At 43.3% G+C, this 18296-nt stretch overlaps 1 protein-coding gene across 1 annotated transcript in view; it reads left to right on the plus strand.

Annotated features, from left to right (window-relative positions):
- Window positions 1-18296, plus strand: part of usta (uronyl 2-sulfotransferase a) — a 186366-nt gene that overhangs the window by 150557 nt on the left and 17513 nt on the right. Inside the window, exons 3-5 of the mRNA XM_023974348.2 lie at window positions 10877-11032; window positions 17125-17204; window positions 17498-17651. Of these exons, the coding sequence (XP_023830116.1) occupies window positions 10877-11032; window positions 17125-17204; window positions 17498-17651 (390 nt within the window). The remainder of the gene's footprint in view (window positions 1-10876; window positions 11033-17124; window positions 17205-17497; window positions 17652-18296) is intronic.

An 18296-nucleotide genomic window follows, 5' to 3' on the forward strand; every position in this document is an offset into this window, starting at 1 on the left:
TTTATTTATAACCTTTATTTAACCAGTAGGCAAATTGAGAACACGTTCTCATTTACAATTGCGACCTGCCAAGATAAAGCAAAGCAAGTTCGACACAGTACAACAACACATAGTTACACATGAGTAGAAACAAAACATATAGTCATAGTTACACGTGAAAAAAATAAGTCTATATACAATGTGAGCAGTAGGTGAGATAAGGGAGGTGAAGGCAAACAATAATATTATAAATAAATATAAAATATAAAAAAGGCCATGGTGGCGAAGTAAATACAACACAGCAAGTAATATAAAAACTAAAAACACTGGATGGTTGGTTTGCAGTGGAAAAAGCGCAAGTAGAGACAGAAATAATGGGGTGCGAAGGAGCAAAATAAATAAATAAATACAGTAGGTAAAAAGGTATTATGTTTGGGCAAATTATAATCGCTATGTACAGTGCATAATCTTATGAGCTGCTCTGACAGCTGGTGCTTTAAAGCTAGTGAGGAGATAAGTGTTTCCAGTTTCAGAGATTTTTGTAGTTCGTTCCAGTCATTGAGCAGAGAACTGGAAGGAGAGGCGGCCAAAGGAGAATTGGTTTTGGGGGTGACCAGAGAGATAACCTGTGGAGCCCTGCTTACAGGTACGTTCTTATGGTGACCAAGCGAGCAATAAGGGGGACTTTACCTAAGCAGGTCTGAGATGACCTGGAACCAGTGGGTTTGGCGACGAGTATGAAGCGAGGGCCAGCCAACGAGAGTGTACAGGTCGCAGTGGTGGGTAGTATATGGGGCTTTGGTGACAAAACGGATGGCACTGTGATAGACTGCATCCAATTTATTGAGTAGGGTTTTGGAGGCTATTTTGTAGGGTTAACCTCTACATCACCAGAGGAGGAGTAGGATAAGGGTACGGCTAAAGGCTATCAGAACTGGTCGTCTAGTGTGTTCGGAACATAGTGTAAAGGAGCAGATTTCTTGGCGTGGAAGAATAGATTCAAGGCATAATGTACAGACAATGGTATGGTAGGATGTGAGTACAGTGGAGGTAAACCTAGGCATTGAGTGACAATGAGAGGTTTTGTCTCTAGGGGCACCAGTTAAGCCGGGTGAGGTCACTGCATGTGTGGGGGGGCGGAACAAAAAGGGCTATCTAAGGCATATTGGGCAGGGGGCTCTACAGTGAAATCAGACAATAATCACTAACCAAAACATCAATAGCAAGGCATATTGACATTAGGGAGAGGCATGTGTAGCTGAGTGATCACAGGGTCCAATGAGTAGCAATAGATGAGTCAGGGAGCCGATTCAGTAGTCGCTACTACACTAGGCGAGCTGGAGACACGGCGATTCAGACAGCTAGCGGGCCGGGGATAGCAGATGGGCCTCCGGCAAACGTCACAACAGAAGAGGCTGTTGAAACCACCTTGGACGAATACGTCGGCAGACCAGTCGTGATGGATTGGGGGGGCTCCGTGTCAGAAGTAAAGGGTCCAGGCCAATTGGCAAAAGAGGTATTGTAGCCCAAAAAATTGGCTGGTGGACCTCTTTGTCTAGCGGGGAGATGGGCCTAGCTCGAGGCTAGCTCAAGGCTAACTGGAGCTTGCATCGGGACAAAGACGTTAGCCAGGAGTAGCCACTCGGATTGCAGCTAGCTAGCTGCGATGTTCCGGTGTAAAGGTTCAGAGCTTGCAGTGGGATTCCGAAGATGTGGTGGAGAAAAAGCACTCCGATATAATCTGGTTGATATCGCTCTGTGCAGACTGGCAGGTATTGACCAAGCTGAGGCTTGCTGGTGTCCGAGTTAACGGTGAGGACCGCTAGCAGTGGCTAACTGACTAGTAGTTAGTTAGCTGGCTAGCTTCTGATGGGGTTTCCAGGTCTAAAGTATAAAAATAGCAGATCCGTACCACATTGGGTGAGGTGGGTTGCAGGAGACAATATTCAGTCCGTAGATGGTAAGTGAGATGAAAATATATACGAAAAAAACGAGGAAAGAAATTATATTTACATGGGACAGGACAAGACAAAACACACGTCCYACTGCTACGCCATCTTGGAATATTTGTGGCTACAATGATTGATGGACCACGTCAAATTGACTAGCTAGATAATAACATCAACATCTGACCAACCAGCTCGATTTGGTCTTGTGTAGCAAAATTTGAAATTGTGTTTTTTACACTGGATAAAAAGTAGAGACTCAGAGCTAAAAAATAATATATCATACACTACAGTTGAGGAACAATGGGGAAGTAATTCTGCTTTGAACGTTGATAAACTTGTAACCTCAATTTTGAGAAAATGGCCCTTGAATATTTTGGTAAACCTACTAGAGAGCTCTTCTTTGTCTACACCCATTCAGCATCGTTCACACCCTCTTAAGCGGTTAAGATGGCGCCGAAGAGGATGGCTGATGTTTTACATGCTCCTAAACAACTGTGCTTTTTTGTTAGTTTTTTTGTGTTGCTTGTAACTTATTTTGTACATAATGTTGCTGCTACCGTCTTTTATGACTGAAATGAGCTTCTGGACATTAGAACAGCGATTACTCAGCTTCTTCCTTTAATGAGTTTAACGAGTAATGCTCTCCCAGGAACAGGCCCAAATCTCTGTCATTTGCGCGAAGAAAAGACAGAGAAAAGGAGGACGCAGATCGGGCTGCCTTCTGAGATTCCGAAGGCAAGCGAGTAACTCCCACTGGCATCCATTCAACTTGTTAACATGCAATCATTGGAAAATAAAATTGATGACCTACGATTACCCTACCAACGGGACATTAAGAACTGTAATATCTTACGTTTCACAGAGTCGTGGCTGAACGACGACACGTATAATATAGAGTTGGCGGAATTTTCCATGCACCGGCAGAACAGATAAGCTACGTCTGGTAAGACGAGGGGTGGGGTGTGTGTGTCTTTTGTCAATAACAGCTGGTGTGCGATGTCTAATATTAAAGAAGTCTCGAGGTATTGCTCGCCTGAGGTAGAATACCTTATGATAAGCTCTAGACCACACTATCTACCAAGAGAGTTCTCAAATATATTATTCGTTGCCGTCTATTTACCAGCACAGACCGATGCTGGCACTAAGACTGCACTCAAACAGCTGTATAAGGCCATAAGCAAACAAGAAAATGCTGCTCCAGAAGCGGCGCTCCTAGTGGCCGAGGACTTTAATGCAGGCAAACTTAAATCAGTTTTACCAAATGTTTACCAGCATGTCACATGTGCAACCAGAGGGGGAAAAAACTCGAAACCACCTTTACTCCACACACAGAGATGCATACAAAGCTCTCCCCCGCCCTCCATTTGGCAAATCTGACCATAATTCTAAACTCCTGATTCCTGCTTACCAGCAAAAACTAAAGTAGGGAGTACCAGTGACTCGCTCAACATGGAAGTGGTCAGATGACGCGGATGCTACAGGACTGTTTTGCTAGCACAGACTTGAATATGTTCCGGGATTTATCCAATGGCATTGAGGAGTATACCACCTCAGTCATCGGCTTCATCAATAAGTGCATCGACGACGTCGTACGTACATATCCCAACCAGAATCCATGGATTACAGACAACATCCACATCGAGCTAAAGGCTAGAGCTGGCGCTTTCAAGGAGCGGGACACTAATCCAGACGCTTATAAGATATCCCACTATGCCCTCAGACGAACTATCAAACAAGCAAAGCGTCAAGATTGACTCCTACTACACCGGCTCTGACGCTCGTTGGATGTGGCAGGGCTTGAAAACTATTATGGACTACAAAAGGGAAACCCAGACGCGAGCTGCCCAATGACGTGAGCCTACCAAACGAGCTAAATACATTGTATGCTTGCTTTGAGGCAAGCAACACTGAAGCATGCACGAGAGCACTAGCTGTTCTGGATTACCGGGATGTGTACTCAAAGCATGCGCGATCAAACTGGCAAGTGTTTTCACTGACATTTTCAACCTCTCCCTAACTGAGTCTGTAATAACTATATGTTTCAAGCAGACCACCATAGTCCCTGTGCCCAAGGAAGCGAAGGTAACCTGCCTAAATGATTACCGCCCCGTCACACTCACGTCGGTAGCCATGAAGTGCTTTGAAAGGCTGGTCATGGATCAAATCAACAGCATCCTCTCGGATACCCTAGACACACTCCAATTCACATACCGGCCCAACAGATTCACAGATGATACAATCGCACTCCACACTGCCCTTTCCCACCTGGACAAAAGGAACACCTATGTGAGAAAGATGTTCATTGAACGCTGAGCTGTAATCAACACCATAGTGCCCACAAAGCTCATTACTACGATAAGGACACTGGGACAAATCTCCCTCTGCAACTGGATCCTAGACTTCCTGACGGGCCACCCCCAGGTGGTAAGGGTACGCAACAACACGTCTGCCACACTGATACTCAACACTGGGGCCCCTCAGGGGTGTGTACTTAGTCCCCTCCTGTACACCCTGTTCACGACTGCGTGGCCAAACACGACTCCAACACCATCATTAAGATTGCTGACGACAACAGTGGTAGTCCTGATCACCGACAACAATGAGACAGCCTATAGGGAGGTCAGAGAACTTGCAGTGGGGTGCCAGGACAACAACCTCTCCCTCAATGTGAGCAAGACTAAGGAGCTGATCGTGGACTACAGGAAAAGGCAGGCCGAACAAAGACCCTTGCTCCCTTCGGTCTCAACGTGGACTTTGATCTGAAGCCATTCTTGTGATTGTTGTGACTTTGCCATTGTGGTTGTTTGTAGGCTTGTGTGGTCTTAAGTGAGTCTATGATCGTATGCTATCCATTTGTATTTATTGTATGCTGCTCTTTCTATGCCATTTTAATATTTGAGAAATTAATCAATGATATTAGGCCACTCTTGGCCATGATTACAGACACCTGTGTGTCTTGACACTATATATAAACGAGTCATCCCGCAGTGTCTGTGATTGTATCCTGATGAAGACAGCTTGCCTGTCGAAACGTTGGTAAATTAAATATTTTTGSATCTGAGCTCCTAGAGTGTGCGGTTCTCCTTTATTTTTAGGCCGAACAAGCCCCCATTAACGTCGACGGGGCTGTAGTGGAGTGGGTCGAGAGTTTCAAGTTCCTTGGTGTCCACATCACCAACAAACTATAATGATCCAAACACACCAAGAATTTTGTGAAGAGGGCACAACAAAACCTTTTCCCCCTCAGGAGACTGAAAAGATTTGTCATGGGTCCCCAGATCCTCAAAATTTCTACAGTTGCACCATCGAGAGCATCCTGACCGGTTGCATCACCGCCTGGTATGGCAACTGCTCGGCATCTAACCGTAAGGTGCTACAGAGGGTAGTGTGTACGGCCCAGTACATCACTGGGGCCAAGCTTCCTGCCATCCAGGACCTACAGTGGGGAGAACAAGTATTTGATACACTGCCGATTTTGCAGGTTTTCCTACTTACAAAGCATGTAGAGGTCTGTAATTTTTATCATAGTTACACTTCAACTGTGAGAGACGGAATCTGTATATAATAGGTGGTGTCAGAGGCAAGCCCATAAAATTGTCAGAAGGTAACCTGCCTAAATGATTACCGCCCCGCCACACTCACGTCGGTAGCCAGGCAAGCGATACCGGAGTGCCAAGTCTAGGACCAAAAGGCTCCTTAACAGCTTCTACCACAAGCCATAAGACTGTTGAACAATTATTCAAATGGCCACCGGACTATTACATTGACCCCACCACCTCCGTTTGCTTTGTACACTGCTGCTACACACTGTGTATTAAATATGCCTAGTCACTTCACCCCTACCTACATGTACATATTACCTCAACTAAGCTGTACCCCCGCACACTGACTCGGTACTGGTACCCCCTGTATATAGCCTCGTTATGTTATTCTGTTACTTTTTAACTTTAGTTTATTTAGTACATATTTTCTTCACTCTTCTTGAACTGCATTGTTTTTTAAGGGCTTGTAAGTAAGAATTTCACGGTAAATTCTACACTTGTTGTATTCTGCACATGTGCCGAATACAGTTTAATTTGATTTGACTTTAAGCTTTAGCCCCAACCATCTCCTTGTCACGACTTCCGCCGAAGTCGGTCCCTCGCCTTGTTCGGGCGGCGTTCGGCGGTCGACGTCACCGACCTTCTAGCCTTCGCCGATCCACTTTTCATTTTCCATTGGTCTTGTCTTGTCTTCCATCACACCTGGTTCCAATTCCATCAATTACATGTTGTGTATTTAACCCTCTGCTCCCCCCCATGTCCTTGTCCGTAATTGTTTGTTGTCAGTGCTTGTGCACGTTATGTTCTGGTGTGCGTCGGGGTTATGTACCCATTTATTTCATTGTTCTGTATCCGGTGAGTTTTGATGATTAAACTGAGCCGTTGGAAACACAGTTTTGCTCTCCTGCGTCTGACTTCTCTGCCGCCAGTACGCACCCCTGACACTCTTTAAGGATTCACATGAGGCCATGTACAAAACAACCAAAGATCAAGACTAAAGGCTGGTTTATACTACGTCTATCGACAGTTGTCACAGTGACATCATGAACATTCGATTGTCGTCCGACATCAAACTTGTCATTGTTGTTATAAAAAAAGTTATAAAAAGGAATAAACACAAAAACTGAAGGCTGCATGATATCAGCAGCCTGGTGATCCTAAATAGTTTAACTAGTGTATTATAATACCAATAAACCCACCCATTTTAAAATGATTTTTGTAGATGTCAATCTAGCAAACCAGGCAACTAAAAGCAACTTCCTAAACAATGTTTTGGTTAGTTTCTAGCTTGTTAGCTAACTAGCTAATGTTAAGTTAGCTGGCTAGCCAGTTCAAATAATGACCAATTAATTTAGCTGACAATGTCTTCACTTTAGTGCATTTGTCGTCATTGCAGGAAAATAAACTTCCAACAGGATCATTACTTACAAGTTATTGGCGAGCCAATTACAGAAAACAGTTTATGGTTTTGAGTGTGATGAAATAAAAGCAGGGCATTGTACCAGAGAATTTTAGAACTTGGACACTGTCTCGTTGGCCTAACATTATCCTAATTTAACTTTGGTGCAGGTCATGTTTTTCACATTACCGTCTCTGATAAACACATACTATATAAAATAAAATCAAAWGTTTATTTGTCTCATGCGCAGAAGGTTTAGTAAAATGGTTACTTGCATAGTGGAGTCTTTTGTTTAGACATGTAGTTAGCTAGCTAATGAACCATAATCCCAACTCATAACGTTACTACCCTGCATGAATCTGCAGGTAGCTAACCAACCAGGTGCAATGTTAGCTAGCTAGCTAACATTAGGCTATAACTYGCAATGCAAATGGCTCTGAGATACGAATAATATTACTACACAGATCAATTAGGGAACGTTAGCTAGCTATCTSACAGTATGCGTTTACTTGAAATGAAAATGACACATAATATCTCAAAATGCAGCTAACACTTTCTTACCTGTATACATGGAGGGACGCTTCTCCCTCTGTCACAGATGCCATGGTTGCCCTTAGTTTGAAGATGTAATCCGGAGAGAGGTGTTTTATACAACAGTCTTCTGTGTGTAATCTTTGACTCCCTCTGCATATTTGAGTCTCCTTAGCTATCATACTCTAATTCCACTGATTTCAAAACTCAGTCCTCCAGAAYGTGGAGAGCAACACTTTTGCAATTCTACTACGTGATCTTATTTATTTATTTTACGCGTTAGAAAGTATTACCTACACATACTGACCAGCTCATGTTATAGACAGAAGCGKGCCTACATGGCAGACCAATCCAAACTCATCTCTCGGCAAGTCCAGCACAGCCATTATCTCAGCCAATCATGGCTAGCAGGAACGTTCCTGTCTTTTTCTGTGGCTAAACCAACTAAGCTAGTAATTTTAACACTTTTATCCTTATTTACAAGTTTGTTAGGGCACGTGAAAGTTTACATGTTCCAGAAGGCATTTCTGCCACACAAAAAAACACATTATGATAAAATAAAAAAGGTTTACGTGTGTAATTCTGACTATGCTCAAGAGGTGGTTATTAAAACCAAATAGTTTATATTTATTTAACAATCCCTTGAACACGGCACCTARACTACATGGCCAGAATTATGTGAAAACCCCTTCAAATTAGTTCGATTTGGCTATTTCAGCCAACCCCATTGCTGACAGGTGTATAAACTTGAACACAGCCATGCAAACTCCATAGACAAACATTGGCAGTAGAATGAACTGAAGAGCTCAGTGACTTTCCACGGGACTCCGTCATAGGATGCCACCTTTCCAACAAGTAATTTCATAAAATATCTGCCCTGCTAGAGCTGACCCGGTCAACTGTAAGTGCTTTTATTGTGACGTGGAAACATCTAGGAGCAACCATGGCTCAGCCCAGAAGTGGTAGGCCACACCAGCACTCGGCGGTCCCGTTCTGTGAGCTTAAGTGCGTAGCATGTAAATAAAAAAATGTCTGTCCTCAGTTGCAATACTCACTACCGAGTTCCAAACTGCCTCTGGAACCAATGTCAGCAAAATAACATAAATAGCTTATTTACATACTGTAAGTATTCAGACCTTTTGCTATGAGACTCAAAATTGAGCTTAGGTACATCCTGTTTCCAWTGATCATCCTTGAGATGTTTCTACAACTTGATTGGAGTCCACTTGTGGTAAATTCAATTGATTGGACATGATTTGGAAAGGCACACACCTGTTTATATACTGTAAGGTCCCACASTTGACAGTGCACGTCAGAGCAAAAACCAAACCATGAGGTCGAAGGAATTGTCCGTAGAACGCCGAGACAGGATTTTGTCGAGGCACAGATCTGGGGAAGGGTACCAAACAATGTCTGCATCATTGAAGGTCCCKAACAACACAGTGTCTTCCATCATTCTTAAATGGAAGACGTTTGGAACCACCAAGACTATTCCTAGATCTGGCAGCCTTGCCAAACTGAGCAATCGGGGAAGAAGGGCCTTGGTCAGGCACGTCACCAAGAACCTGATAGTCACTCTGACAGAGCTCCAGAGTTCCTCTGTGGAGATGGGAGAACCTTGCACAAGGACAACCATCTCTGCAGCACTCCACCAATCAGATCAGGCCTTCATTGTAGAGTGGCCAGATGGAAGCCACATGACAGCCCGCTTGGAGTTTGACAAAAGGCACGTAAAGGACTATTAGACCATAAGAAACAAGATTATCTGGTCTGATAAAACCAAGATTGAACTCTTTGGCCTGAATCCCAAGAGTAATGTCTGGAGGAAACCAGGCACCTCTCATCACCTGGCCAACACCATCCCTACTGTGAAGCATGGTGGTGGCAGCATCATGCTGTGGGGATGTTTTTCAGTGACAGGGATTGGGAGACTAGTCAGAGTCAAGGGAATGATGAATGGAGCAAAGTACAAAGAGATCCTTGATGAAATCCTGCTCCAGAGCGCTCAGGACCTCAGACTGGGGCGAAGGTTCACCTTCCAACAGGACAACGACCCTAAGCACACAGCCAAGATAACGCAGGAGTGGCTTCGGGACAAGTCTCTTGAATGACCTTGAGTGGCCCAGCCAGAGCCAGGACTTGAACATCACTGGAGAGACCTGAAAATAGCTGTGCAGCGACGCTCCCCATCCGACCTGACAGAGCTTGACAGGATGTGCAGMGAAGAATGGGAGAAACTCCCCAAATACCGGTGTGCCAAGCTTGTAGCGTCATACCCAAGAAGACTTGAGGCTGTAATCGCTGCCAAAGGTGCTTCAACAAAGTACTGAGTAAAGGGTCTGAATATTTATGTAAATGATCATATTTTTTAAATAAATTTGCCCAAAATTCTAAAAACCTGTTTTTGCTTTGTCAATATGCGGTATTGTGTGTAGATTAATGGGGGGGGGGAACAATTTAATACATTTTAGAATAAGGCTGGAACTAAGGGGCCTAGCCTGAACCATTATTCCTAGTCCACCAAACTTTACAGTTGGCACTATGCATTGGGGCAGGGAGCGTTCTCCTGGCATCCGCCAAACCCATATTTTTCCGTTGGACTGCCAGATGGTGAAGCGTGATTCATCACTCCAGAGAACATGTTTCCACTGCTCCAGAGTCCATTGGCCGCAAGCTTTACACCCCTCCAGCCGACGCTTGGCATTGCGCATGGTGATCTTAGGCTTGTGTGCGGTTGCTCGGCCATGGAAATCTAATTCATGAAGCTCTCAGGCGAACAGTTCTTGTGCTGAGCGAGTGTTGCAGCCGAGGACAGACGATTTTTACACGCTATGCGCTTCAGCACTTGGTGGTCATGTTCTGTGAGTTTGTGTGGCCTACCACTTCGCGGCTGAGCTGTTGTTGCTCCTAGACATTTCCACTTCACAATAACCGCACTTACTGATGACCGGGGCAGCTCTAGCAGGGCATACATTTGATGAACTGACTTGTTGGAAAGGTGGCATCCTATGACGTGCCATGTTGAAAGTCACTGKGCTCRTCAGGAAGYCRATTCTACTGCCAATGTTTGTCTATGGAGATTGCATGYATGTGTGCTCAATTTTATACAKCAGTCAGCAATGGGTGTGGRTGAAATAGCCGAATCCACTCATTTGAAGGGGTGTCCACATACTTTTGTATATATAGTGTATCTGCAGGATTGCAGGGCATCGGGGGTCGAGTGAGAACAGCCCATGGGAAGAACAGAGTGACAGTTGAGGGAAATGAGGGATCCAATCCCATTGTCAGTTTATTTCCATTTTCTTACCTGGTGTCACGTTTAAGCTCCACCTGACATTATTCTCAGCCTTATCTTTACCTTATTTTTCCTTCCCAAGGCAACAATCAGTGGCATTGATGAACTAATTGTTCTTTGATTATATAGTTGTTTAATCTCCTCACTCAGCAGTGTGTGTTTTCTTGTGTTCCCCTTGRAGGTTCTGCCGTTCCCCAGTCAGGTGGTGTATAACCGCGTGGGGAAGTGTGGCAGCAGGACAGTGGTCATCCTKCTGAGGTTGCTGGCAGAGAGACATCAGTTCAACCTTGTCTCCTCAGACATCCACAACAAGACACGCCTCACCAAACATGAACAGGTAAGACGGGGGTGGGGAGAGAGATACGGGTGGAGGGGGTGTACGTTAGTGATGTGCGGGTCAGGTGTTTTGTAGCAACCGCCCAACTATATGTGATAAAGGGAAAATCTGAGGCCCGCACCCAGCCCTAACCCACTAATATAGAATATGCGCTGTACAGTTCCCTTTTTTTTCTTGAACATTTCTTGAACAATGACAGAGGAGTGGGGAGGGTTGCCTTGTTGTTTGATGACTGGAAGGAGCCACAATACCTTTGTGCCTTTATTGAGTGATGTTCTAATGCTACCACTTTAAGCTGTAGATAAGCAGGCTACTGTATTGTCCATCCGTTTTTAAATGAACAGGCTAAAGGGATGTGGATGTCTGTTCATGATTTCTGAGAGCATCTTAGGGGACATCAGCACAGCATTTATAGAGGAAGTGCTGCGTGTGTTTAAAGCCGCATCCCTCAGAGACGTGTTGAAATGCCAGGCTGTGCCACTGGAAATACCAACACAAATGCCAACGTCAATGAAAACATTACTGAATGGCAGGATTCCTGAAGGATTAAAAAACAGTCATTCTCTCAGAGGGGAGGGATCCCTGGCTTTCTCATCRAATGGGTTTTGAGAAGTATGGGAGGGGAGGATGTGAGGATTATGCAATTGAGATTCTCCCTACATCTCTCTCTCTCTCTTGTTGTTCATCTTCCTTTATTCTAGTGGTATTTTGGGGAAATTAGAAAGCTAACTAGGCACACCTGTCTTGTGGTAGGAKCCCTCTTGGGTGTCCTTCATCAGTGCCAGACCGATAAAATATGCCCTCATATTCCCTTCTATAAATTACACTTCCTGCCGTCTAACACCAACGTAAGCAGGCATGGCTTGTTAGAGGCCCAGTGCAGTCAAAATTATGTTTTTTTCTGTGTTTTCTATCATACTGTACAATAATTGATGAAACCAACACTGTAAAATTGTTTGTATCAGTGTTATTTCCGGATAGTTGCTGGTTGAAAATAGCAGGCTTGCTTTGGCGGGTGTTTCGGCTTGCCTGGTGGCATTGCCAGGATGTAATTTGGTTAAAAGACCAATAACAAAGAGTTACAAACCTCTCTGCCAATAACGGCTAGTAATAACAGCTTTCAGTTTTCCCCTCCCCACTGAGACCACTCCCAGACAGTACTAGCAAACATTTTTTTTTGCTAAAACTATTACAGTAAGGTACTTGTAATTGTTACTGATCAATTATTTGATATTGATATAAAAAAAAAACAGCTGCATTGACAGACTTTCTCAGACTCCTGAGAGAGGAAGAGAATGATGATGAATAGCTGCGCTATTCTCTATGTGGTCTTGTTTCATATCCTCATAGGATTTCTCCATCAGTGTTTAAGTGTACCGGAGAAATATGTTTCTCATTATTTCAATCAGTTTTGAATGGTCAGTCAATGCTAAATATTTATAAACATTACTGACCCATTTAGATTTGAAGCCCATATTTAATTAAAGCTTAATATTTAATAAAACTGTTAGTTGTTTACTCATTCATCAAGCCTGAACGCGTGGGCAGTACACAGTGTCAGAACACTGCAGAATCATTAAGCCTGGAAAAGAAGACGTAAAACACTTCTGTTAACGTCTGCTAACACGTCCTCTCGAGCAGCAGGGCGCTGTGTGTGTGTGTGTGTGTGTGTGTGTGCGCGCGCGTGTTGACTTATGCAGATCTCGATTGCATGCGCTCTAAGTTTAGAGACGCTGGTCTCCTTAGCTCCAGTCTGGCTTGGGGACTGGAGTGTTAGACCATTATCCTTTGGCAAGCCAGTGGCTGCTAATGCATTACCCAGAACCAATGCTCTCAGCCTGGGTAGCCAGTAGCCGAGGTCCCCTAGACTCTGGAGCCCTACTTACCCACATTGCATCATGGACCTGTGTGTTCTCTCTCTATAGCAGAGGTACGGACCTGAGGGAGCGATGGGTTTATTTCAGCTTGGTCATAAATAGCAACGCAGCTTTTCTCTGAATTTGTCTGTGTTGTTGTGTGATGCTGTGTTTCTCTCTCTCTCGCCAAAGATGTTACACAGCAGACGCTGCTCTGCCACGGATCGCATGTACCTGTATACTAGCTACCCATAGGCGGAAATCCCAGGGGCGACGGGGGACACGGACCGCGCGCCGCGAGTCGCTGGGAAAAAATTATGATTTTGTCCCCGCCCAATATATCAGCTGTAAACATAAGCGTATGTAAGTGGTTCAGAGTAATATTAATAAACGCAATGAAAGCACTGTGTGCTCTGATTGAGTAGACACTGTAAGTAGCGCGTTTTTAGAGTTGTTCGACGAAGATGCGACCCCCCGCCCTTTGCCCCACAATGATTTGATCCACTGCCAGTTCTTTAGCTTGCAAGGTAATAGAGGGTTCGATCTACTGTCCGAAAGGCATCAGTGTACGTAACTGCCGTGAGGTAATCCAGTCAATCGCGCCATAGCAATTGTATATATTTTTTTATGTCTGCAAGGGTTCACGACAACTGCTGAATTTGCAGAGTAGCGGCGCAAAACTAAAGCAAACCATTAACTATCAAGCTAGCTAGTACCTTATTTCCGATTATGTGGCGTGCGTCAAAGATGGAATATTTTGCTATCGTTTGAGTTTATTCCAAGATTAGCATGCAGCTGTAGGTGCTCAAAGTCCCCGTGATAAGTTTAGCGATTAAACTGAAGTCCAAATCTGAAACAGAACTTACACTCTCTTATACCATCATGTCTTAAATATATTAAAGGGTCTCGGGTGCAAAAGCAAAATTGTCGCTAGTGAATTTTTATTTTTTTTCCACCTTTAAACCAGGTAGCAAAGGATTATAGGCAAACACCACAGAAACGGAATGGTGCTCGCGTAGCTTTGCAAATTCAGCTATTGTGGAAGGACCTGCCAATATTGTAAGAACAAACTAGGTTAAAATTTCAAACGTTGCAGCATGTGTTTTGTGTAAAGTGTGTGTGGGTGCAGCTAGACCGGTCAGCGCAGCCAGCCAGCCAGCCAGGTAGAAAAAAATGTCAGAAAAAAAGACGGACCATTCAGAGTATTTTTCAGGACACCCAAAACGCAAAGTTAAGAACTCTAGTAGCCAAATCTCAAAGACCAGTTTGATTAAAATGTTCATAAGAAAGAAGTTGAAATGCTAATGGAAGTTTCACAATGATTCATTAGGCAGCAGAGCAGGGCAAACAGATGGCACACAGGACAAGCAGAGCTGTTGGACAGATAGGCGGTGACAGACTGGCAGGGGACAGTATGGCAGAGAACAGAGAGTCTCAGGTAAGTTTTGAGTCTTGTTGGCAACATTTATGGAAAGGTTCTCCATTTTTTTTACTTGCTTAAAATAGGGACACTAATGTTGAAATGCCATTGGATACCCCAGACTCTCAACTTAAAACTGGTGACTTAAACTAAGATTTGTTTAAGGCAATTGGTTATTGCTGTTGTGATTAATTGTGTAGTTTGGGCTACCTGGTAGTTAGGAAGTACAGCAACACCTTATTTCTTTTTCTAGGAGACACGGACTGAGTCCAGTGAGGGTGTGAAAGGGAAAAAGACCAAAGCGAGAGAGACTTCAAGCAGGACAGTGTCACAGCCACAGGCAGGACCAGGTGTCACCCTTGTTGCCAGCACACCAGTATAGGGACAGTGGGCACAGCATCGTCCAGTTACCTCAGATGATGACATCAGAAACCATATCAGCCACACCCACAATTTATAAACGCAAACTCTTGCAAACAGAGTGTTTGACGATTTCAGAGAGAGAAACACTGCCAACTGATTAAGAAAACACTGCTATAAACTATTATTATTAGTAGTATTATAATGATTTTAAACAAGTTGGGACAACCCTTCAGTTAACTACTGTACCTAACAATTATCCATAGTGTTAGTGTTATGGGTCCCTCGAATATACATTTTAACATATGACAACATAGGTTATTGTGTTACAGCCACTACTTTTTGGTGTCCCCCTCAGGAATGGCTCTCTGGAGAAAATCATGTAATTGTTATCCCCTCCAAGCGTTTGATAGTTCAGATTTTTCGCCCCTGTAGCTACCACGGATACCCAAAAACAGGTTTTGAGAAGGTCCTGCCGGACCTGGCTTGGAGTAGCAGACTTTTTTCAATTTAATTTCCAATATATATAGTTTTTTTTTTTAAAGGGGAATGTCTGATGTTTTGCTGCGCTGATATTTTAAATCAACATTAGGTAATTGTGCATAAGAGTACTGTGTGTGCCTTCGGCTGGCAAAATCAATAGCCATAAAACAAATTGCGTTACCACTAAAACCAGATGTTGGTCGGTCTGATGTATCCTAGTTGCGCTCACTGAAATTGCTAGCATATTTGCGCACGTTTTGAAGGACAGTGACCCTCCCATCTCAGGCGCAAGTGAAGCGGATGTTAGACAGGCAAATTCCTTTGAACACTGGGGTAAGGAATGGAAAATGCTAGTTGCAGCCACTTTTTTAAATTACGAAATTGCCTAACTAACGCGCGCCTTCTTACCGCCCTAACGAAAATAGAGCCGTTGTTGTTAATTTGCAGCTAAACAATAAGGAAAAACAGCCTATTGTTGCATCGATATTAGTCAGAAAACCATTGGATTTATATTTACAACTTTTATACTACAAAGTTTTAAATAGCATTACTTTTGGCTCGTTGAAGTCAGTATCCTTCCTAACGCTAGATTTGTGACGTTGTGTTCCTTAGATCGTTGGTGATATTTATAATTCGAAGCATAGGGTATTTGTTTTTTAAGTTCTTTCTCACTTGCCAAACGCTTTGTGTTTTTAACTATGAGTTGGACAGCTTGCGTGAAGTTGAGACATATTTATTTCACCATTATAGCGAGCAATATGCGCAACATCGGTATAGGCTGTAAGCGACATGTTTCTATTAGCGGAAAACACATTATCAAAAGTGACCGCACATGCCTTTTATCATTTAATAAAGCATTACATGCATTTTTTATGTGAATATATCTTCCCCCAAACTTGAAACTCACTCGCTGCCTTATGTAATCGCCACTTAGGCTCTACATCCCTTGTAAAACGGATTAATGTGCTATATTTTAAGAAGTTATTTGGCTACTTTAGTTGTGATACAAACCTTATTAAAACATGTAGGCCTATGGGCTAGGATACATGAGGTGTGCYACTATGATTCGAAAAAGTCCGGGSGGGAAAGGCGTTGTTTCTTATGCTGGGCATCATTCACAAGTAATAATATATTATTCACAAGTGATAGGCTAATATTGTCACCCATCGGAATATTCTTGATTTAATCGTGTCTTTACATATACAAAATAATATATGTGTGACATTTGTTTTGATGTACAATGGACCTGTATCATGCATCTGTATCGAAACACGGGCAGCGGGAACAAATACATGTAATCTATGCATTTAAATAGCGAAATGAAGGACGCTTTCCCCCGTGGTTTATTTTCATGCCAGCCAGTTAGGCCAACCGACACTATGAATGTTTAAATTCTGTATTCAATATAGACAAGAAAAATACAGTAATTTGTGTGTTATTAGTTTAATAAGCACACTATGTGTGTCTATTGTTGTGACTTTGATGAAGATCAGATCTAATTTGATGACCAATTTATGCAGAAATCCAGGTAATTCCAAAGAATGCACATACTTGTTATTGCCACTGTACATATGGGCTTTATCAACAGGAAGCCCCACCGAGGGCTAACAACATGTGATGTTATTTAGTTGCTCTCAATAGTGGGAGATGAGGGGATCGGGGATCTCGTTCCAGCCTGTATGACGTCAATTTCTGGCGCAGTCGAAAAGGGGGGCTCGAAAACACCATTATGTCGATGTTAGGCTCTAGCACAGTGAGATGGAACCTTCTAATTGATTTCTCTGCTGAAACCAACAAATGAATGTGTAATAAATTACAGCTATTCCATCATCYCCTATTAAAGCACACAAAGGTTGAGTAAATATGGGTCTAAATGTACTTTGTGTTTGGTTCTGGTTCRATCCTGGAGAGAAATACTGTTTTTGATACAAGTATAGACTAGTYCAGTCATTTCTCTCGATGTGTGTGTTCAGGTGGATCTTATGAGGAACATCAGCAACATCCCTCAGCCCTTCCTGTACACCAGACATGTCCACTTCCTCAACTTCACCAGGTAACTACAGCAGAGCACACCACCCGTATGATAATACACAGTGATGCCAGATCTCAATGGCACACAGAATCACCTAAAACAGTGGAATGTGCTATTCTTACTATGCCTGGACAAAGTTTATTTTTTAAACAGCTTCTTTAGTTGACTAATGGATATTTTGGAGAGGAAATTTCATTTTATTCATGTCTCCTTATCAATAGGGCCCAATACTGTCCCCACTGTTCGAAAACCTTATACTGCGTGTGCACTGTATTAACTTGTGTCCATCCATCTTGTGTCCCTCTGTCTGTCAGGTTCAGGATAGAGCAGCCCGTCTACATCAACATCATACGGGACCCCATTAACCGTTTCCTCTCCAACTACTTCTTCCGACGTTTCGGGGACTGGAGGGGTGAGCAGAACCACCTCATCCGAACACCAGGGATGAAGGATGATGAGAGATACCTGGTGAGATTCTTCCTTTATTGATAGAACTGTATCATCTTCTCTCCCTGCCTTTTTCCATCTGTCATGTTCGTGGCCAACAGCCTTTGCTCTCCTCGCCTTCTTTCCGTAAGCAGCATCAGTATGAAGGCTAATGGTCCAGAATATTAATGAAGTCCAGTGTCATTCTGACTTCAACAGTAACTGTATGACTGAGTTATTGGCGTTGTACACAGTCCTTCCATGTCTCCATCTGTTCCATCGTTAGTCAGGCAGGGGCGAGTCTAGGATTTTTTTAGTGGGGTGGGAAAGGGGAGGGGGGGGGGTCAAGAACCAGTCATGGGTGGCCATGGGAAATCAGCAAATTGTGTCACAAATAGCATTGGAAATGTGCTAAAACTACGATGCATTCTGTTGAATAATTGTTTTAACTGTTCATTTGTATATGTCCTAATTTATTCAAATCCATTTGAAAATGAACATTCACTTTAGATACATCATCAGTGGTAACTCCCCCTCCAAGGATTTATTTTATCCCTCCAAGGACTTTTTTAGAAAGCTTATTTAMGTCTACTGCYTTTCTACACCATTTAAAAGCTCTAAAATGCTATTTGGAGTACAGAAAAAAACAAGCAAAAATTAACCACTTTTTTTCTACTCACCATAATG

Source organism: Salvelinus sp. IW2-2015, linkage group LG28 (assembly GCF_002910315.2).
Source record: "Salvelinus sp. IW2-2015 linkage group LG28, ASM291031v2, whole genome shotgun sequence".
NCBI classification, from domain to species: Eukaryota; Metazoa; Chordata; class Actinopteri; order Salmoniformes; family Salmonidae; genus Salvelinus; species Salvelinus sp. IW2-2015.